Raw genomic sequence first — 23794 nt, 5'->3', positions numbered from 1 at the left:
TTGGTGGGAAAGAGAAATATGGCCCTTTATTAATCTACTAGAAAGATGTGTTTACTTTGGGCAGCGGGCATGTTTTTCCTCCATGTTTTAGGGGAGGACTTCTGCCTGAAAGGTGTTTTTCTATTAGCGCTGTCAGGCCCAGGATTGGTGCTTTATTGAGCATTTAATGAGAGCTGTGGACAGAGGGAGCGCCCATCAACATTTCAGCAGCCAATCAGGCGTCTCGCTGGGGAGGCTCCTGGCTGCTCATTGGGGAGGGACATTTGAGGTCTCCCGGTCAGGGGGAAAGTGTGGGATTCTGTGCCAGCAGACGGCAGCAATGGAGGACAGGGATTCTCTGAGATCGTTTAGAAGGTATCTTCGTAAGCAAGTGTGTGTCTGTGATTTCGTATGTCTGTGAATATGTGGGTGTGTATAAGTGTGTCTGCGTGTCTTTGTCACTACGTGGCAGCGTGTAAGTGGGTGTGTGAGCAATGGGAGGGAGCTGGAGGTCAGGAATTGGCCAGCAGATGGGAGATGTTTGGGCTGGACCACAGAGAGTGGACTTCAGGACCTCTCAACTGTATCCAGTCAGCACACACTCACACACACCCCTCTCACTGACATCTGCACATTTTGGCAGGACCCTGTCTGGAACCCCGAACACAGTGGAGCCTTTGACAGATGCAGACACAGACATACCTTGACCCCGCGCACCGCAGCGTTACGAGACCACACTGAGTCTAGCGCTCGATTTCCGTCCTTGCACCGGATTACATCATAAACTAATTCATAAGCAACTACTGTGGAACACATCTTCGGCCCCAGAACTGCAGCAGCAAACACGTCCGTATGAACACACGCGCGTCCACGCGTCTGCTACACTAGTTCCAGCGCTGTTAAATACGCCGCATATACCTGAGCAACTGTGTGTGGCCTGTGCTCTCGGGCTATTAGCTTTCTGTGTGTGCTGCCATAAAAAAGGAGCCTTGGGAACTGTGCATGGAACACTTCGCCTTGCTAATAAAAACGTGGCCACACTCGGAAGATGAGAGAGAGCGGCCAACGTCTCCCCGGCCTGACCCAGCTCAGCTGGAACACGGCGCGGCTGCGCAGGGGCAGCTGCATTCCGTCGGGCCTTCGACGTGGCCATGGCAACGCGGGCTGCGTCTCTAGATACGGGCCCATAAATTGGCTTGTTTCTAACCTTCTGTTCTTCCCGTCTTCCCATCAGCCACTTGGTGTGTGCATTTTGTTCTGATAAAGTCCAACCCAGTGCCCAGTGTGCTCTGACAGGCAATTATTTACACCGCACCTTTTTTTATGGCTGAAGCCAAAGCTGTTGCAAAGTAAATTTACTTTTATCAAATTAAAACATGAAGCTTGCTGGCGTTAGAATTTTGACACACATCTTTTTGCACGTAGGTACTCGGTGTGTGACACGTTTACGACAAGTGACCGCGATGACGTAAATGTGGATGTGTGTATCTAGGGAAGGCTGAGCGAGTGAGCTGAGGATGGCGAGTGTGTGTGGCCCAGCGGGGGGAGAAAGAGCGAGGAGGGGTGCACGGGAGGAAAGGGGGAAGAGAGAAAATGAGCCCACGGCAGCAGAAGAGAGCAGAGGAGGCAGCTGCGACCTTCTGCTAATTCAGCACTTTAACAAATCAATGCCACTGGTGGAGCTCTGAGAGAGTGTGTGTGTGTGTGTGTGTGTGTGTGTTAAAGAGAGACAGACCATGTATTCAACTGTGCATTTGTAAAGATAATATGTCTTATTGCGCCCCGGTGTGTGTTTACAGTACTTCAATACAGGTTAGGTGCCGTGCCTAATGCTAATGTAGATGCACATTATATAGAGTGCTACAATGAAGCTGCTGTGAACTTATTGTTACTGTAATGTGTTTGTTCGAGTGTGTGTGTGTGGATGTCTGCTGTTCACTTTAAGAGGAAGTAATGTGTTAATTTAGATCTCTTTGCCCCTCACCCTCAGATGATCCATCTGTGTCAGCCTCTTGGCTCTGGAAATTCATCACTGCAAAGAGCAGGAGGTAGAGGCAGAGAACAGATCGTGAGGAGAGAAAGACCGGTTTTAGAAGAGGCGCCGCCATCGAGACCGACTCCCTCCCTAAGCCGTGATCCTTCTCTCCATCCGTCCCTCCACTCTTTCTTTCCCTGCCCTCCTCTGGGGCTCGGTGGTCTGATTGAGAAAGGTGCCATCAGTCACAGCCTGACACTGCACTAAGTACTGCGGGCGAAAGCCCGGTCCACAGAACGACTCGCGTACCCACCCCCTGAAGGCCCCGTTGCCTGGGTTCCCTTCCCAAGGTTCCCTGCAAGGGCCCACAAACCCAACCATGTAAAGGTAGAGAACGTGAATCTACGACAACTACAAGCCACTTCCAATTCATTCATTTAACATACAGAATACCTTGACAATTTTCAACTTGTACGTTATCAAAATATAGTTCCGATCTTGACACTAGGGGGTGAAAAAATCTATATTAGCAATACATTGATACTTCATTTGAAGTTGAATGCTTTAATCTCCGTTTTTTTGTGGTAGAAAAACAGACAGAAAAACTGATGCCAATTTTCCCCAGACATCAGTAATGTTGCCGTAATTTCTTATCAAATTCTGTTTTTTTTTTAAGTTAAATTTGTACAACTTCAGGAGCAAAGATATCACAAAAGTATTATGGAAAATTGTCTTGCAATATAAGTATCACAGAATCAACATAGCAAACATGTTGATATTGCATGTTTTCTGTGATTCCCACCCGTGTTTGAAGCAACACACCGCTGGTGGATTCCTTTGATGTCAGAGCAGTAACAGGTTATAGATGTTTTCCATAAGGTCACTGATGTCCTTGACTGTGATGAATATGCTGGTTCCAGGGAGACTGGTGAGAGTCTTGGTCGGGAGGCCAGTGGCCCCAAGGGTCAATGGGGACAATGTCTCAGTGAAGGGACTCAGCGAAGGTGACACAGGGCCATGAATGCTTGTCTGTCACACACTTTTGTTCTTTTATTTGCAGCGTGCCGAGTTGAAAGCTTACCAGCCTGTTTTGGGGGGGGGGATAGGAAGAGGGGAGAGAGTCTTAGCGGGGACTCACCACACAATCCTAAATCGAGTGCTATGCTTATAATCTCAGCTTCTTTTACTCGATGAAAATGAAAACATCTATACACCCCCACAATTCACTGCATGTGCACCAACTGAAAAGCACTTTTTATGAAGGTGAATATGAAGAAAGTGTCTTGCCCTTACAAATGTAGGCGAGAATGTGTGTGTGTGTGTGTGTGTGAGTGAGAGAGAGTGTCCATGTGTAGGCCTCATGCCTGTCAGCAGTAGCAGGCATTAATAACACACAAGGGGACGGGATCAATACTTCCCTCTATTCGATTTCAAAACAAGAGCTCACCCCCTTCCTCTAGCCCGTTCCCCCTCACTCCACGCAGTTTTTTTTTTCTTTTTGGAGTGATCACGAGACGGTACAGTCTAGTAACAAACGTAGCCGGAGGGCCGTCTCAAGGAAGGAAGAAAAATAAAAAAAGAAAGAAAGAAAAAGATGGAGAATTAAGCGGCACTGAATCTCAGCAATGCATTAATATTTATTCTGCTGAAAGCCTCCCGCTCGGCCGGGATGCAGGTCCGTAGGCAGGCCGCAGCCCCAGCGAGGCAGCGCAGCGCTTGCACCTTTAAAGACCGTAGTCATCAGCTCTGAAGCAAAGATAATACCGGCCATTAAGACTAAGTGCCTGTCTATTAGATCATGCAGGTAAGTAGGCGGACATTTACCATCACCAGGGCTTTAAAAAAAAAAAAAAAAAAAAAAGCAGCTTTCTTACGTTTCACCTCCAGCCAACAGCCCCTTTCTTCTGGACAGGGACAGGGAGGGTCTATTGTTCTCGCTTTCAGACAGTGGATTTTACAACACGCTTAACTGATCAGCAACCAATCAGACAATGAAAATAATGACAGATATTCATTTAGACACGTCAACAATTATTTAAAATTAAGTGCATTTTATTTTATATGTTCTCCATAATCGCTCAATGGAATAATTCAGAAAGTGTAAAATAATGGTGGTGCCATCAAAAGCATAAAATAATATTCTGTATGAGACTATTCTGTAAAAGAAAACTATTCTTTTGCAGCTTTGCTAAAGATGGAAAGAGATTCTTCAGCCTCTTAACAAATATGAGAAAAATTAAATAAATAAAATAAAAAGTGTGGGGTGGTAGTAGCCTAGTGGGTAACACACTCGCCTATGAACCAGAAGACCCGGGTTCGAATCCCACTTACTACCATTGTGTCCCTGAGCAAGACACTTAACCCTGAGTTGCTCCAGGGAGACTGTCCCTGTAACTACTGATTGTAAGTCGCTCTGGATAAGGGCGTCTGATAAATGCTGTAAATGTAAATGTAAGTCACTGTGTCTTAAGGGAATCTAGAGGACAGCCTCTTCACCTCCGTTTTCATTCTCTCTCTCTCTCTCTCTCTCTCTCTCTCTCTCCCCTCTTGTGAGGCCGCACAGTGATTACGCTGCCTCTTCTTTTTCCCTAATGTAAACCACCCATTCTTATCAGCACAGTACAGTTAATCCTCACACGCACCCCCCCTCCACCCCCGGGCCCCCAGAGTCCAGAGGTGCAGAGTGTGTGTGTATGGGGGGGTGGGGGTCGTACTTGCCACTTGTCTGTGACACATAATACCCGGGTTCCCTTTAAGCAATCAACTTTACTTGACACATATTTGCTCATCAGAGGACCCCTGCCTAGAGCTGCTGTTTGAAAATGGGGTGGGGGGTGGTTAGGGTCGGTGCACAGGGGTGGAGGTTGTGTCTGAGGGGGAGGGGGCACAAGAGAGAGAGAAAAAAGAAGAACCTAAATTAACACTTGACATTCAATACGGTCAGGTCCTTAATTGGTCGGGGCCTTCCTGAGAAAGCAATTTTCTATTCCCCAAACTACCCCAGGAGTGTCGTATGCGTGTGTGTGCGTGTGTGTGCATGTGTGCGTGTGTGTGTGTGTGTGGTATGACAGCCAGGCCTGCGGTCCCTTCCTCGCTCTAATGAGAGCGGATGAATTAGCGCTACGTGACATGATTTGAGTAAAGGGCCCCCACCCTCTATAACACACACACACACACACACACACACAAGCTCCTCCTCCTTATTCTTTTTTTTTCTCTACAGAGTGTGACAGGCGTCTGGTGGCCAAAAAATGCCAGGAGCAACCTCTGGGCCCTTTCCTTTAGACGTGCTCTCTCGCTACTGTACAACACACATACCCCTTCTCTTGTATTATTATATTAGCGGGGAGTAAACATCATATATGTAAGACATATTCTAAACACAGATCTTATGAAAGCCCAATTCTAAACTAAACTAAACCAAAAAAAAAATAACTACACATTTACTCAGATAAGCACACACTCACACACGCTGGCACTTCTTGGAGGATACAGTTACTGCTGATGGTATTGATGGTATTACTGGCCTCGGCCTGAGAGGAATTAGGCTACTCTTACCTGATCTGACAGCTTTTACTACACAGCCCCTCTCTATTAGCCCCTCCACGTATCACGCCTCTTATCAATTGACTCCAACATCTGATAGTGTCCCTTTCTATTCGCCGACTTATTTTTTTGAAAACGAGTTTGTCTTCATATGTGATTACAAGCCATTGCCCCCCCTGCTCCTCCTCGCGCTTTGCTGGGCAGCAGTAAATCTGCTCAGTGTGCTCTTTCACTCTGTCATATTTGGTGAATGGCCTTCAATCAATACGGCAGAAAGAATAGACGACTTGTGCTCCGCGCTCAGTTAACGGCGTACAGGACTTGGCACCGAGCACCGGGGGGGGATTTATGGGCACAGATAGACGCACAAGCAAACATGCGCGGTGGGATAAATCTTTTTACTTTCACCCCTGTCCCCCGGGTGCAAAGGTGTGAAGTAATGTTCTGGAAAGAGGTTTTAAAACAAATCTGGGAATCTGGGGGGGGGGGACATCAGAAGGACAATAGCTATTAAATATTCAGCCCCGACAAACCACTTCTGAGAACGCGGCCCGTGCTAGAAACGAGGTCGAGGTACACGCCATTTAAAAATGAAAGAGTCACAAACACACAGACTGAGATTTTCTTCCCTACACGAGTTTTCACTTTGTCCCCGCGTTAGTTTGAATAAGCGGCCTCTTCGATGATGAATGAAACACAACAGGCATAACAACGGCGCTTGTCTCGGTTAACAGTGCCACTCTCGGCCTATCACGCACAGGGCCGCGACCTCTCACTGTTCCCGGTTGCCGGGCTACACCGGCCAGTTCATCCCCAGTCTATCACAGGAGCAAATGAGGCTGTGTGAGATTTAATTGACATTATGGATCGGCGGCAGGCAGCACTGGGCTGTTCGATACGTGGGACCTGATGAGACGCTCTCCTCCCTGCTCCTGTGATCGGCCCTGTTAGCAAACATCGCAGAGAATCATTCCACATTGTACATATCCCACTTAAAAATGACAACGGAAAACACAACACAATTTTATTGGATACTTTATCATAGCTGTGACTAATAAAATGCAGTATAATGATATCAACGTTATATATTAAAAGTAATTTGTTAATTAATATTTTAACTACATGTACAGAAATCATAAGCATATCTGTGAATGTATTTAATTCAGGCACATAATGTATGTGCACATCCCGCCACTTAATATTAGAAATTCCCGTTTTCCGTCGCATCTCATGTATTCTAATACGAACAATGAAGCCCTTGACTGCGATGGTGGCTCTAATAGAGTTCTGCTGTTGCATCTTTAATGACAAAAATGAAACAGAATCACTTCCTCTCCCTCTTCCTCCCTGACAGCTAGTTGGTCTCATTCAGCACTGAAGCTGTCCAGGGTCGCAGCGCACACTCCCGGTGAATGAAAAATGAAAGAGCGTGGAGCATCCTGAAGTCCGAGCTGACCGATCAGCGGGGAATTTGACCTTACACAGTCCCGCTTTGTAACTGTGTGTGTGTGTGTGTGTCCGTATGCATGTGTGACCCTGTGAGAGGGTTTGTATAAGGGGTGTGTATCCCTGAGGTGATTCTCTGAGGACACCGGGCCGGCTCCTCTCCTCGCTCATGTGATGTATGTCTTCATGTATTCACCACTAGCTGCCCCTCAGTGTGAAATTATTTTATGGCTTACTGATGGCCTCCACATCAAGTTCCATGAGAAGGCAAGGAGACACACACACACACACACACACACTCACACACACACACACACACACACATACGCTGCTTTCAGACGAACTAGTAAAATGAGAAATGCTCATTCAGTTTAGTTCTGTTCAACATAAGGGGTGAACACATCTAATCAGGCCACACACACATTCTCCTTTACACATCTCATTCTTACACACCAGTTCAAACAATCACACACACAAATGCACACACTTTCTGGAATCACTAAAGCCCAGAATTTAACAGTGGCTATTAAATGTAATTAATCTAACTGCACAAACATGTTTAAGCATGTGAGGACAGAGAAAACAAATGTTTGCACATGGTGAGTTAGAGCTGTTTTACACACACACACACACACACACACACACACACACATACCAGCAGATGTTTCTTTTCTCTGTCTCACACAGTGGTGTTTCTGTTCTTTTTGGGATAACACACTGCTTGTGTGTGTGTGTGTGTGTGTGTGTGTGTGTGCCTAATATGGCCGACAGTGGGCGTAATCTGTTGTGGCTGCTCTTCCCTCTTGTTTGCTCTTATGAACCCGGGTTGGGCAGCAGGACGTTCTGGGTTCTGTGTTCAGGTGCGGTGTTCAGAATAGTCTTGTATTTAAAGACTCTTGGCCACATGCCTGAATGCTGGCGGAGCCATTTTACTCATCTCCCCTGGGTGGCCATGAAACCCTCGCAGAGCCTCTGAAAAGTTGGAGAAATCTGGTTAAAAAGCGGAGCCGGCAGCGCAAGCGAGCGAAAAGTCCAGCTGTGCTGACATACGCGTCTCCTCCACGACCACAGGCCACTGGGCAGCGCATCACACCACACACACCTGCACATGCTGACACACACACACACACACACACACGTACATTCACCTACTCATCCATTACACGCTCGCCCGGAAGGAATTGGATCTGTGGATCTTTTTTTAGGGAGACTGAGACTCAAGGAGAACTAGAGAGTCTGTTCCCCTCTGCTCCTCGCAGCCACCGGCTCCTGCGCCGCTGCGGTAATTACCGAGCATCCTGTCACAACCAGGAGCAACAGAGTCGCTCCGATTAAAGCAACACACATCAGCGGAGAAGAGTTGCATTAACGGCGGAAAAAGAATAAGAGCAGGTCTGAACACCGAACCAGACGAAATTACTGTAATTACCCACAGACATAAATAACTCTAATAATAATAGTAATAATAATAGCAATTTATCCACGACACTAGAGGAAATAATGGCAACAGAATCAACCGCAGTGCAAAGTGAGAAATGGAGGGCTGTGCAAGCAGAGAGTGATTTTCCTGTCTTTCCTCTGGTGATAGAACAAATTGCCCTCTTTGCTGTTTAAGATTGAGGTGGCCCAGCAGGGACGGCCAGACGCCTCTTAGCCGCGCTGCGGCACTGACCATCGCACGTCGAAATCACAGCAAACAGAAACATAATGGACACCAGATATTAACATGCACTCAAAAATCCCTGCAGATAAATTTATTTCATCTATATAAAATAAAATAAAAATTGTATTCATAGCTAAAAATCTGTCAAAATCATAAAATAATTGTACAAACATCTGCTAGTAATTATATGTTTATAGATAAGAAAGATTAGTACAAAATGATGCAAAGTAAAAATATTAAACAAAAATATCTTCAAATTTAAGGGAAAGGTAAAAGAAATTTGCAAATCTTTTTTTTTTTAATAACAACACACATAATTCCATTGGGTTCCTTAGCATGTACATGGAAAAGAGGCAAAATAACGAAATAACAGGTTCTGGCAGATTAAGCGCGATGAAAAGTGCAGCTTCCCGCTCGACACGCATGCAGTGCGCTCTGGACGTTTTTCCTGAGAAGAAGCGCTGCGCGGTGAGGAGAACTTCAGGCTTGAATTCAATCAGGCAATTTCACACAAAATGGCTATTAAGGGGTGAATGGCTTTTTTTTGCCCTGGGCAACAGTTTACAGTGCCGTTAAAACGGATGCAGTAAATAGGCCAGAGTGCACAGCTAGTGAACAGTCACTGGGAAGTGTGTGTGTGTGTGTGTGTCACCACTTGGGCTGATTTATGACACCGAGTGGGCCAGTGTGACTGGGTCACCGGCTGCTGCCGGTGGGGTTAGCCCCGTGGTAGTAGGAGCCAGTGTGCCCCCGGTGGCAGCTGCGGCATTCCGACGACGTCCAGCGCTCGGAGCACTAACAAGGAGCGGAATGGTGGTAATGTCCCCTCATTACCCGCACAACAGGGGTGGTGACATCCTGACTCCCAGACTATTGAAACAGCAGTTTCCCTTTTTTTTTTTTTTTTTTACCAGGACTTCCCTTCAGGTCAGGGGAAAAGAGTCACGGAGAAACAGAAAAGAAAACCCAAGAAAGAAAAATAAGCTCCTTGTTTTTTTTTTTTGAAGGAGTGCTTCCCCTCCATTTTCGTGTATTTATTTGAACAGGAACGTTATCTACGATCGGGGTCATTCAGCCCCTGAAAATGCACACAGTCAGTCATTTCTGGCTCTAAAGCACAAGACAAAGAAAGGTGACAGTTTTCTGCTCGGGCGGCACCAGGAATGCCGAGAAAACCTCCACTTCACGCAACAACCGCAGATGATCACAGCCCACAGGAACCATCCTCAACGTGGCGCCGCGAGAGCTTTCTGGAGATCAGAAAGAAATCGATGCGCTACAAACAGACGTAAGCCGACGTTTCAGATATTCACGACCCCCCCCCCCCTTTAATCTCCACGGTCGCACCTCACAACATTTCAATTTCTGAGAGAGGGAACGTCACAAGAGCCACACAGAGGCGGGGAGGGCAGAGCCGGTTTGGACGTGCGACGGCGCGTACGTAATTTATTAGAAGGGGCTATAGGGAAGCCCAGCGTGGGCTCCAGGAGTTGGAGAGCTGCTGGATCGGTCGTGGGTTAATGCCTCCGTTTTGACAGCTGTGATGAATGTTTTTAGGAAGGGCGCAATGAAATACGCCGCGCCGCCGCCGCGCCTGTGTTATTTCTTCGCCACGGGCGCGGACTTATCTGGTCCCCCGCGCAGCAGGTAAACAGGCGAGTAGCCGGCTTCGCGTGCCCCCAACTTCACAGTGTTGTATGCTCCGAAAGCAAGAGGCGAGCTCGGCCGTACCCGCGGCCCGGTGGAAAGGCCGGAGGCTCTGTGAGGAGGGGGAGGAGGAGGATCATGGGAAGAGAGCGGCTACCTTTCAGCACTCGCCCTCCTGGCCGATAAGAGCTCAGCAGATGGTCTCTCATTTTTATCGTGCCTGAGCCTGGGGAGCGCATAACTCTCCCTCCCTCCCTCCCTCCATCCATCCTCCACTCACTCACTCGCTCACAGGGGAGAGGAAGCCGAGCGCTGTCGCGGCAACAGGCCCGCGCCGGGAGTCGCCGCGGAGAGGGCAGCGCTGGCCCTCCCTCAGGAGGGACGGAAACGGGCCTCCCAGAAATACGTGAGCCATGTTGTCCCCCCCCCAGGACATGCAGAACCCGAGCGGCTCCTGACCCGGCGAGTGATGCGCGCGGTGTCAGCTATCGATCAGCAGCCTCGGCAGAGCCAGAGGGACATGCAGAGCCCGACGCCCACTGACACTATCTGCCGAGGCTTTTTTGGCTCAAGCCTCCATCTCTGAGCTCCAAGGACTCAGAAAGAGAATAAAACAAAAATCAAAAACCCAACAAAACAAGGCGTCAGAATAAAATTTACACAGGATCAATACATTTGTACTTCTAAGGTGTGTGTGTGTGTGTGTGTGTGTGGAAGGGGGTAAGGGGAGCTCTATTTAAAAACGACTCCCTGATCCCGAGGAGCCTGTGTTCCACTCTGGACAGGTTCCAGGTCTCCCCCCCCTGACAGCATCACTCTCCCTCCCTCTCGCTCCGTCTACCTCACCGTCCTCCTTCCTCCGGTTCCCCCCCTCGCTGAGCTGAAGCAAATTCAACAGGACTAAGGTGGCACGTCGTTTCAACACTTTACAACAGCTTGGGCAGAAGGGCATGGAAAATTAAACCATTTATTTATTATTATTAAATAGTTGTAAAGCAGAGACATTTATATATATACATATATATATAGTCAAATCACCCACATTAAGTTAAAGCTTACATATATAATATGCACATATCCTCAATGCAAACACAAAGAGAGAACGCACTGATGGTTCTCAGGAGCATTTGATCTTAATATTCCAACACTGACTTGCAAATTGGGAAATAGAGGGAATTAAATCATGAATATTAAAGTCGACTTGAAACAGAAACTGCTACAAACCACACTGACAAATGGTTATTAAACGCCATAACCGCTGCAAATTTAGTCCAATTCTGACTAAAGAATCACTCAAAATAAGAATAGCTGGAATGTGTGATTCTGAGGTAAATTCCTGGTCAATGAGGGACCCCTTTTTGTCCCCCCGCCTCACTTTGGCCAGGGGGTAGGTGAGGGTATTCTGTTTTTACTGTTTATATTGTCATCCAGTCATCTTAATAAATTAGCCACACCTCTTTCCCTGTTGTGCTATGGCTCTGTATTCCCTGTTATCACAATGAAATCTACATTTCAGATTCGTTCGAACAGAAACCACAGGTCAATGGTGCATTAACTAGTAAAAAATGCTGTGGGGTGTGTGAAATTTCGGTATCTTCCCCTTCTCCACTGCAGTACCCCGCTGCGCATCAAACGGCCTGTCTCTCCCGTCTCGCTCTCCTCCACCCAACCACCACCTCTCCCCATTTACACGACCACAAAGCAACAAAAACCAGCAGCCGCCTCACCGCAAAGGAACAGACGACCCGAACACGGCCCTTCACAAAAACCCGCGCCCCCTCTCAACCACTTTCAGCTTTCTGGCGGTGGTGAAGACGCTAAAAGCCCACCCTGCACGGCCAGGGGGGGCGGGGAGCGTCTCTGAGCCAGGTGAGGCCAGAGTTCCCGCATCCGCAACGATGCCCAGGACGCGGCGCCGGTGTCGGCGTCCCGCTCCGGCAGTGACGTCTGTCTCCCGTTACCACCGCAACGTGCAGGCCAGGGCCGGCCAGAAGCCTCTTCAGCTAGCACCCACACACACGTGCAAGGGAGCGAGGAGAAAAGGAAAACACACTCAAACGCACTTCACACAGACCCATAAAACGCACACACCGAGAGCGTAGGCCGCCCCAAATACACACACACTTGCGTACGTAATGAAGCGAAAAGAAAACGATGGCAGAGAGCACAAAACGTGCATGCGAAAACACTGTTACGAAGTGTGTGTGAATAAATATGTTAATGTCCAGATTGCAGCGACAGCCATCTGTCCGGAAGAGGACAATATTAACTACATTTTTGAGTAAAAAAAAAGACACAAACTTTGAGTGCACTTAAAAAAAACACACAGATGCAGGAGAACGAACAGACGTTCACGCAAAATACAAAACATATCAGCAGTTTGATCATTCCAGCGTGCAATCTCTTCAGCGGGCTTCTCCCATCTACCAGTGCTAATTTTGTGAACATTTTTCGTAAAAGACGTGTAAGGAGAAAAGAAAGCAGAAACAGGATGAATGGAGGGCGTTGAGGTAGAAGGTGTAAAGCGGTCATCAGGGGTTTGGGTTGGGGAAGGTGCTCTTTCTGGTCACAGAATATCTCCCAGTATTTTTCAGCAAAACACTTTTTTTTTGTAATTTGACCCAGAGGTGATTTTACATCCAAATACAGTCAATTTCAAACACGATCTTCAGCCAATTTCAAAATGATATTAATTCCCCAAACTGTACTTGAAATATCAGCCATTGATATAATAATAATAGAAAAAATTAAATGAATGAAAATAGATTTTTTTACCTTTTTCATTTCAAATGGTTGCATACATTTTTATTTTATTTCTCAAAATATTTAACAATACGCAATTATTATGATCATTATCGAAAATATTTTTTCTAAGCATATTTATAGTTATTTTCCAGGAGCGCAGCTGAAACGAAGCCACCTGTTCTCGCTGCTCAGAGCCGCGACGCGCACGCAGGGTGCGGGAGGAGGCGACGCAGGACGCGCGGCGCGACCCGACGCGACGCGGCGCGACGCGACGCGGCGCGGAGACCCGCTCAGCGGATAATTAACGCGCAGCTCCAATTAACAGCACAATCACTTAACCGCGGCTTATTTGGACACGAGGACCTGCGGGAATGTCCCGCTGCGCACGTTTTATTACAGCAGACGGGGGAAAAACATTTTTTTTTTTTACAGATGCCGTCGCATGACAATTTTCACCAGCTGCCATTTAAAAGATCATGCGCCGCATGCGTCTGCTGACGGGGTCGTAAAGGTGTTGAGCTGCTGAATTATCGGGGTTAAGCCTCTCAACCATTAGTGTCAATTTTTTTTTAACGCAACACTGTCATTTTCACCGCAGAATTATCATTTTCTGCATGTTGTGAGAAAAAAAAAATCATGATGACAGCATACACGTGTTTTTTTTCTATCATTTAAAAACAGATTAAACGAGTATGGAAATATTTCGTTTGAAATATTATTCACACTTCTACACTGTTTTGCCATTCGAAATTTGCCAACAGTAAAAGGGTCACTTGGCCAAATATTCCACCCGCATATAATGAAATAAAATAAAATATATTTTTTTTTATGATAAATCGTATTTCGTCACATTCCATAATTGAGTTTGATTGTATTTAATTATGCCATTGGAGGCCGATTTTCTCGTAAATATCTCTCCACAGATCACTGTGCGTACGCTACATGTATGACTGCATTTGTCATTTTTAAATATTGTGGTTCTTTTGGGGCTTATTGTAAAATTCTGCAGACCAGAAGTTCGCCTCGGTGCAGGTTCATATTGTAAACTTCCTATTCTAGCAGTTTCCTAAAAGGAAAATACGAAGAAAACGATGTTTTGATGTGTTTAGCCAGATGAAATGCAATGTTCCGGCTATATAAATCCCAGTATGCGGCGCGAACATAAATTGCAGCAAAATCATTTTTGTCAGGTGATTTATCGGAGGCTTTCGGAAGCGCTTCATCTCCACGCGCGGCGCTCATCTCTCTCTCCCTCTCTCCCTCTCTCCCTCTCTCTCTCTCTCTCTCTCTCTCTCTCTCAATACCCAGGGTGCAGCGCGCTGCGCAAACACAACTCATTACCGCTCAAATAACGCCGGAGCAGCGGGGACGCGATCCGCGCGCCGCGCGCCACCGCCCGTCCTCATCGATCAGCGCGCGTTTGATCGACTGATCGATGAAGCCGACGATCGGCCTGTACGAAGCGTCAAGTTCACATCGCTGTGTGTGTGTGCCTGTGCTTTGAGGTACCTGTTTGCCAGGTGGGATGTCATAATACGTGAAATAAAACTTTCTTTTTCAAGTGCCCCCCCCCCAACGAGACACTAAAGCAGTTATGTCAATTTTAGAAAAGAGAATCTACAGAAAACAGGAATGATTTAATGCATGTTAAACGGGTATAAAAACACAAGCTCTCGTGGAAAAGGAAGAGAAAGAAAAACATATTGCGCAAATGGGTACGCGCCCTGCGCCCGGAGCGCCCCGCGCCTGGTACGGAGACCCCGGCCTCACCCCCACCGCGCAAAGTACGCCCCCAAACCCCCTCCCTGAAGGAAGGTATGCGCGAACATAAACCACATCGCGCGATGAATCCAGTCACAAGATAAACACGCACACGCACACGCACAAAACGTCGACCGGGTTCGATCGTCCCGTAAGTGCGCAAAATGAACGAAAACGACGAAATAAAGGGACAGGGCAACATCTCCGCGGAGGGACATGTGCGTGGTACCAATAACACGAGGTCGACGCTTTTCTTTTCAACTCTCACAAACCAAAAGTGTCACAAAGAAAGTTTTTTTTTGTTTTTTTTTTCCAGGAGACTCCTTGTTGGTGTAAATGGGAGAAACCGGGTTATGACGGGACCTTTCAATGGGCCGCCAGCGGCGGAGTGTACACAAACCGCACGTGCAGGCGCAGACGCACGCACGCACGCACGCACGCACACACACACATGCGCAAAACCAATAAGTTGTAACTAAAAAAAAAGCTCGCTTTTAGCAAACAACAACAAGAGGAAGAAGAAGCGCATCAACACGGAGGTGCTGATGCTGAGAAGAGCCGCTGCCCACCTCATCCTTCTCTCAACGTCACACAGAAAGAAAAAGACAAAACACAACAACAACAACAAACGGTGGCAGCGGAGACGGGACGGGGAGGGGACGGAGGGGCGAGGGTCCACTCACTCACCTGCTGGGACATTCTGAAGAGGAGGTTGCCTTCAGTGCTCTGCTGCTGCCATGTCCCCATGAAGCCCGGCTCAGCGCTGGCCGGTCTGGTGCTGAACTGCATGGAGCCTTCGCCGTCGCCGCCGAGGACGCCGCCGCTGCTGCTGCTGCTGCTGCTGCTGGTGTCTCCGCGGTGGCAGGCGCTGGCCGTGGACGGGAGTGGCGCGGCGTGGCCCCTCTATCACTCTGCCTCTCTGGACACGGCGCTGCCAGCCCCTCACATCCAACTCTGCCTCCTCGGACTGTCAGAGAAGTGTGAGGGGGGGGGGAGGGAGGGAGGGAGGGGCGGGGGGGGGGGTATCGCGCCGGGGAATAAAAGGAGTGCAAAAGGTTTTTGGGGATGTTGAGTGGGAGGAGGGGAGAGGAGGACGAGGGAGACGCTCTGGGGTTTTTTTTTTTTTTTTTTTGTTGGGACGGCCGACGTTCTGCTTGCTTCTTTTGTTTTGTTCTCTGTGTTTCTTTCGGTCTCTTCTTTTCTTTCTTTTCTTCCTTTTCTCCTCTTCTTCTACAACCGTGATTGCCCTCCTTCTTGTCCTGCTTCTGGTCCGGATGAAGGGTGGAAGGCGCTCGGCCGCTCGCTGGTAGCAGGAGGAGTGCGCCGAGTTAATTCAGGAGCAGGCAGCGCTCTGTATATTTCCTCTGGGGCATCTGGTGGGAGAGCGCAGGATGAGCTGAGCGTTGAAGGTAAGCAGGGAGGAGGAGGGATGGACGGAGGAGGGAGGGGTATGGTGAAGTGACGGAAGAAAGAGGGAGAGAGAGAGACAGAGGGAGAAAGGTGGGGGGGGGGTGATGGCAGTGATGTGAAGGAGGAGATATGGAAGGAGGGGATACCTTTTTTGTTAGGAGACCCCCTGCCTTTCCTAGCTGTCATTGTCATAAACAAAGTAAACACATACACACATACATACACACACACACACGCACGCACACATGAACAGTCACATCTGCAGGGGTCACTGGCTAAACAAACTCACTCCCTTTCAATGGTCCAAAAGCGTGAAAAAAAATATACTCATAAAATGACTGATTGCTGATCAAAACCACACATTGTCCCCAAATAAAGCAAACAATGCACAATAAAGCGAGTATGGCACAAAAAAATATGCATATATATATATATACCAATTTGCCATAAAACTAAAATTCAAAAAGCTCTAAAAACTCTTTTTGGAATTCTTTTCCTGGTTGTACATAAAAAGTAAATTCCTCTACTCTTACCATAAAGAGTCCAGCTGAACTGCACCTCCCAGCACAGAGCACATCAGGTGTGGGAGTGTGTCACCTCTACAGCGCCCCTCCTCTCTCTCTCTCTCTCTCTCGCTCTCTCTCGCTCTCTCTCTCTTTGTGGTCCTCCCTCTCTCCTTCCCTTCCCCTGTCCTCCTCCTCCTCTCTAGTCCTGCTGTACCTCCTCTCTCTCTCTCTCTCTTCTCTTCTCTCTCCGTGCTGCTCTCCTCAGCTCTTCCCGGAGAAACTCCTCTGTACTCCGCGTGAGCTGTGTAAGTGTGTGTTGCTCTGTGTGTGTGTGAGAGAGAGAGAGAGGCCAGAGAGGGGTCTGAGTCAACTGCTCCTCTCGTCTCGCCGGCATTCAGTGACACACAGCGCTCCCTCTGCCTCCTTCTATCTCTCTCTCGCTCGCTCGCTCACTCTCTCTCTCTCCTTGGAATGATCTGCTCCCCTGCTGGCGGTGGTACGAGTGATAGTGAGAGAGGAAGAGAGAGAGAGAGAGAGAGAGAGGGGAGGGGAAGGGTGGACTCTCCCTGCCTTATTACCAGCACAGCACTCCACGCGCATCTCCGCTCCTGTTCCTGTGGGACCCACACACACACACACACACACACACACACACTCCGCCCTGCCTACTAACACACATAATTCATTGCTGTTTACATTTCGTCATATATTCATGCACACTTATTACTGTGTGTGCGTAGATGTTCAATTAATTTGGTGTAAAATCAGTTATTCTGGAGCAGATATTCAAACAGGCCAGTGGCGTATGTTTACACACACACACACACACACACACACACACACACACGCACACACAAGGCAGCTATTCGCCATCCCTGCAGATTCTGCTGCCTTTGTCTGTTACTCCCTCTTACTATTAAAGTCTAATGGCACTATACAATCACAAATCACACATATACACCATATCACACAGTCAGTACTGTGAGCATGTGAACTAAAGGTGCACACACACACACACACACACACACACACACACAGAGGGAAACCCCGAGTGGATGCTTTCAGATTTTAATTAAGAAAAAATTGAGAAAGAGCCTCCATTTCTGCCAAATTGGTCCCCGCTGCAGAGAGTCTCAGAAAGGTGGGGAATACAAAAAAGCCCCTAACATATGCACTTACAGTAAGATAAGCCCCCCCAATTCACATGACAAGACATTTTGGAAGAAAAATGTCTCTGGTAATGAATATATTTTTTGTTATTATTGCTCATACATCCTCTCTTTTTGCCATTTCCACTTTTTTTTCTGCAGAGGGTAAAAATGACAGGCTGTGAGACTCAAACAGCATCTGATGAAGATGTCACAGCGATCTTCTCCGAATGGGGAGAGAGCTGGGGGAAAAATGGAATTAACTTCTCTCCCCAGCTACATTAAATGGCTGCTGGTATATAAAGCAGCCACTTGAATTTTGTGGTAAATTGTAGGAGACAGCTGTTACTGTCTCTTAAAAGCCTCTGTACAGCATTAATGACAGCTCCAGCTAACCTTTACTGAGAATATCTGAGCTGCGTTTTGCCTGATCAAATCTAGGGATTTTTTCACTGTGAAAAGAGGATGAAGAATGAAAAAAAAAAGGAAAAAAGAACAGAAATGCTCTGGCGGCCGCAACAAGAACTTAATACACCTCTTTTTGTTTCTCGCTCTGTCTCTCTCACACTCCCTTTTTCTTTTTGTCTTTATGCACAAGTCTAGAGTACCCCCATCTGTAACCAAAGCCACTGAAGGCCACGTCATTAGAGGCAAATGGGCAGTAATGGGAGAGAGACGGGCATAGCGCTGTCTCCCACACACACACACACACACACACTCATATGCACGCCTGTCCCCCATCTTTTCGCTGCCATTCCCCTTTAACAGCAAGGCAATGCCACGCACACTTACACATACACACACACACACACACACACACCCACACACCATCACCTCCAGCATTAGTGGTCTGAGATATGCGCTGGTAAAAAAAAATAAAATAAAGGAAAAAAGTGTTAATAAATTAAATGAAAGGGGAAAAATATTTAAAACCTTTTTTTAAGTTTGAACAATTCAGTCCCGATTTATTGTATTTTAAATGACCCCCCCCCTCCTTTCCCTGGCCTTAAATGTGCGAGGCTCTTGATTTTTCAAGTGCCACTCTGCGTTTCAAGTCAAGCTGGCAGCTCAGTTCCTGACCTCCCCATTAATTACTGTTATTTGTGGGAGGTTGGAGAGGACTCTGCCAATATCTCTCCTTTTTCATTCTGTTTCGCAGTCTCTCTCTCTGTGTAGAAGAGGGGAGGTAGGCTGAGTACGGAGAGGTAGGACCCTGGCGCTGCTGCAGCAGCAGCCGACAGCCAGAGAGGCATGGAGCTCCACTAATAGACTCCTTTATTAAAACTATTATTCTGCAAGACTTCAAATTCCCCCCGGACCGAGGGCCACGTCGAAGCCGATATAATTAACTAGAGGCTCAGCTACGGATCAATTACCAGACAAGCAAGTGATAGCCAAATCAATGAAAGATCATCAGCCACATTATCAGTGTTGCAACTCATTAGAGTAAAAGTGAAAAGAGGATTCTCTGAGACCCGGGGCAGTGCCACTGCAGGGGCTGTGGCTCTATGTGTGTGTGTGTGTGTCGTTGTGTTTGTATCTCATCATCATTCAGTGCTAACTCCTTAAAGCAGCTCCTTCAGAAGTCACGGTGCAGGTGAAGTTGACTTTGTTCATAAACTCTGCCTGGCAGAGATCAATAGAACCCACTGGCCCACTTCTCAACAGAGAGCCACCTTCCGCTTTATTGCAGGAGTGTACATTCTGTCATAAGTGATTTAAGCATCTTCGTCATCAAAAAATTATTTCACCAATTATATTGATAATGTTTGCTAAACAAATACGAATGCTATAATTGTCATTATTGAAAAATACTAACTTTATAAATGCTAATAGATGCAATATTCTCCTAGATCGTCTGAAGAGTTCTGGAGTACAAACAAAGGAAAAAGTGTATGGGACAACGTTCTACCAAGGTTGACAGTCGGATGTCCATTCTGCCGCTCTCACTACATGAATGACTGCTCTGGAGTGTTTTTTCAGTCTATTCTCCAAAGTGGCGTTACAGAAAAGGCGTGACCCCCTTGCAACTGACCGAGGCTCTTAAAATTAGGCTGTTGTTAGAAACAATCGCCCGAGGGCCAATTTTCCCTGCCTTTTAATCTGGGGCTAGTAAGTGTGTCAGCCCCATTTCGTGGGAAGGGGTGAGTACCTGTTAAGCAAACAATAATGTTCGCAAGAGGAGGAGGACTTGCTGGCACCCGGTTTTTCTTTCCACCCTTGATATCGCTACGTTCCATTCTTTTCCCACTGAAATGAAATCAGTCAGGGGCACGCCAAATAAATGTACCCTCTCAGCCACGCCGGACGAAAATACGCGACGGGGGCTGGTTGGTTGTTTGGTGCAAAATGAAGAGGAGAGAGAGTGAGCGGAAAGCACAGATTTGTGCCTACATACGTGATACGTAACGGCGAGTAGATACATATGATTGCAGAGGTCACACGTCGAGTGGATCTGGCTTCAATCTGCCGCTGTTCGCCACGGCCCCTAAACCGTTTAACCACTCTGATGTCGAGAGGGCCGGCAGCAGCCTCCCTCAGCACGCCGGCTCTCTTCCCGGCTCGAAAGAGTCCAAATGCTTTGCTTTTGTCTGTACAAAACAAACAAATAATAAAGGAATGATGTAAAGCGGTACGAAGGCGGGGCAGCGCTCGTCGTTTCTGCCTAATTGGACCCAGGCCTTTGACTGCGGGGCCGTAAGCAGTAGCACATGTTGGACAACATCCCCGGTGCTTGAGGATAGGCGGGCGGCGGCGTGGTGTGGTGTGGTGTGCAGGAGCGGTCGGGGGGGAGAGAGAATCAGTGTGCTCTTCATGTGACAACCAGCGGTGTGTCGATCAGATGGCCACCAGATAGAACTGTCACTGTTCTGTTTCGCAGGAAAAAACACACAAGGCCACAAAACATCATATGACACGCAGGAACAACCTTCCGCTTGTAGTTGAGGGGGAAAGATGGAGAGAGAGAGGGAGAGAGAGGGAGATAGCGAGGGAGGCCACAGTGAGGTCCTCTTCAGTGAAGGGCCACATGTGACTTCATTGTCCCAGTCATTGACACTGTCACGTTAAGATCTACAGCAATGCCACCCTGCTAAAGGACTGAGAGAAACCACTACTAATCACTCAATGATCCTTTATACATAATGTCTAAATAATAATAAATATGTCACTCTACATATTTATTCACTTGCTGCAAATTTCTCACGACACACCACACAGAAAATGAAAGTGAACAAGACGATGAATAAAACACGCTGAGACACATCCCGGCTCTTCATTTAACACTCACTCCATTTTTTTTGCCCTCCCCATTTGCTCGGAGCGTTCCAGTGACTGAATTACCACTTATCCTGCCAGCCACAGGCCAACCTGCCCCCTCCCACCCGCCCAAACCCGTCCACAATTAAGAGGCCTCATGTTAACACAACAGGCCCTCTGTGTGTCCCTCCTCGGAGAGAGAGAGGAAGAGAGTGTCAGCGGAGGAGGAGGAGGAGAAGGAGAGCAGTGGCTCGCTCCTATCACCTGCGGTTTTCCTCCCTCGCTCCTCCGCTCTTCTTTTCCCAGCAGAGCCTCTGGTGCAGACAGGTCCGTCTTTCTGCTCCACTCGCCAGGTTCCGGCTGAGGCTCGCGGGGCAGACACGTTCTCCCGCCGCCTCACCCAGTCACCGCGCCTGCCAGCCTCGGGGCTGACAGCACCGCCGACAGAGCCCCTTCGTCCTTCCCCCCCTCAGGGATGCTCGGCAGAGGGAAAAAAAGGGCCGATGATCCGTAACGCCGCCGCACAGAGACTCTCAAAGAGTCCGCGGGATTAAAGAGGAGCTTCTATCCCTACAAATGCTTCAACAAATGTGCCGTTACCTTTTCCGTAGCAAAGGGTACCGCACCGTAACCACTCCATCAAACCCTGATGAGGGTTCCTGGAATAATTTATCCCATTCCCTCAGTACTAAGCAAAGTCTGCTCTTCACTACAGTCATTATTACACAAAAGGCACAAATGACCCCATATCGGCAGCATTTCTCTGTTCATGACCCCTGACCGCTTGTAAAATGGATGTCAATCTGTGCTTCAGGTTACGGTTATGCGCTGACATCCTTCAGGACCGGATAGGAAGGGAAACTCCTTCTGGGATTATTAATTAATAAAGATTTAGTATATATAAAGAAAGAAATTAAGTGGTTTTCTGAAAGAAACAAGAGAGAGTCTGCAAAACACGCCTCTGAACCTGTAACACCACCCGAGACCGACTCATATTGTCAGATGTCTCCCCTCTCGGTGGTTTGGCACTCACCAAACGACCGGAGGAAATTTCACTTGAGATCCCCCAAAAACCCCAGTAAAACCCCAATCCTAATCGTGAACACCAGTAGTCCAAAGACGACACACCTTGGACACACCACTCAACATCCACGCAAATGTTTTTGATACTGCGGCAATGCAATGAGCTCATAAATTGAGAAGCCCTTTCAAAAAGCAGCATGCAGTCTGAGCGCGTCGTGTCTTTAAGAGGTGGGAACCCAAACATGTGCATTATATTAGTCTGGGGGAACCTTTTAACTGATCGCCACATGCTGACAAGGAACATGAATGTTAACTATCAGCGAACAGATCCGATCTGCACGATACATTTACTGCAGATTGCCGTTTATGATGCATAGTGCCCTATAATAAATCACGTTACAAAGGGCGAAGGTATGGCTCCGCAATTGCACAAGAAACGTTACGATGTGTGATGTGGACTGCCCCAACCACCCGCTACAGCTATCGGCTCAGCCAGAAAAAAACAACAAGAAAGAAGAACGATTTTTGTTCTGCCATTGGGTTTCAATTACAGGGATTTAAGCAAACATCACGTTTTGTTAACATGCACAGGCACTGTTGAAAGCACTCAAGCTTTAATATGATCTCGGTCCTTGCCAAAATGCACGGCTTTATTATGCCACACATTGCTATGGGTCTGGTTGAGGAAGCCGCGCTCTCTCTCTCTCTCTCTCTCTCTCTCTCTCTCTCTCACAGGATTAGTGGTTCTTCATTTGTGATCCTGTTATTTACCCTTTATAGAGCTGTCAGAATTAACACCGTCATTTCTGAAACTTCACTTATGAACTTTCCACGCTTTGTTAACCTCCTGTGTGGGGAGCCTGACCTCTGACGAGGAAGCAAATTTCACCCTAGCCAGAGACAAGCCCTACATAAAGACAGTCAAGGTGGTTTAGGGCACATTCAGATCTTTTGCAGGAGGGACGCGCTTGTGGTGTGTGTAGTTGAGGACAAATCAGGACGAATCATTTTTTTCAGGCACGATCAGAAAAAAAGGTTTAAACGGATGTGACCGAACGTGTTCAAAGCGCATCATCTAAATTAGCCCTTAGACTTTCAAAAAATAAATAAATGTTGCTCAACTGCTCAATTGAGATTTAAAATCAGCTATTTTATTGTTTTTGCCTTTATGCAGAACTTTCATTCTTTTTGGTGAGTGGTGAGTGAGAATATGTATAAGGCCGGTGCTTTTACCCGCAGGGTATTACAGCTGCAGAAAATTTTCACTTTATTTGAACCCCGAGCAATGAGTGAGCGCGTCATTCCGCTCCACTCATACTGAATATCTTTCCCAGCACTCGTCGCTCCGGTCACATTGCTGCAAGCGCACCGATGGGCCGGCTCGCCACGGAGCGACAGCGGCGTGACCACATGACCGACCAGCTCCCCTGGAGGGTCGAAGGGGGCTAAATAATTTAGGGACACTCACTCTCCTCCCCAGTCAGATAAACGATGCAGGGATAAAGCCATTAAATCTCTTAGTCCGCTGAATGCCCACGTCAAGACACTCTCCGCCACGGTTCGTGTCAAAGTCGTCAAAGTGTCCCAGGCTTTTAAATGCTCTAACACCGTAAACTGTGTGTGTGTGAGAGCTTGTGTGCGTGCAAATGGGAAGGGTGTGAAGGGGGGTGAATGGCCTATGGTCATC

The 23794-nt window shown here is 47.6% G+C and overlaps 1 protein-coding gene across 7 annotated transcripts in view; it reads right to left on the bottom strand.

Annotated features, from left to right (window-relative positions):
- Window positions 1-23794, bottom strand: part of bnc2 (basonuclin zinc finger protein 2) — a 137513-nt gene that overhangs the window by 69385 nt on the left and 44334 nt on the right. For 3 of the 7 annotated variants that reach the window (XM_028977424.1, XM_028977427.1, XM_028977428.1), the window contains exon 2: window positions 15450-16135. The exons of 2 other annotated variants lie outside the window; for them this stretch is intronic. In XM_028977424.1, the coding sequence (XP_028833257.1) occupies window positions 15450-15551 (102 nt within the window). In that variant the 5' untranslated portion in view covers window positions 15552-16135. Of the gene's footprint in view, window positions 1-15449; window positions 16159-16705; window positions 16839-23794 lie in introns of those variants that run through there. 2 more of the 7 variants (XM_028977425.1, XM_028977426.1) reach the window with 2 other exon arrangements.

This window comes from Denticeps clupeoides, chromosome 4, assembly GCF_900700375.1.
Source record: "Denticeps clupeoides chromosome 4, fDenClu1.1, whole genome shotgun sequence".
Lineage (NCBI taxonomy): Eukaryota > Metazoa > Chordata > Actinopteri > Clupeiformes > Denticipitidae > Denticeps > Denticeps clupeoides.
This window is presented reverse-complemented; position numbering and strand designations above follow the sequence as displayed.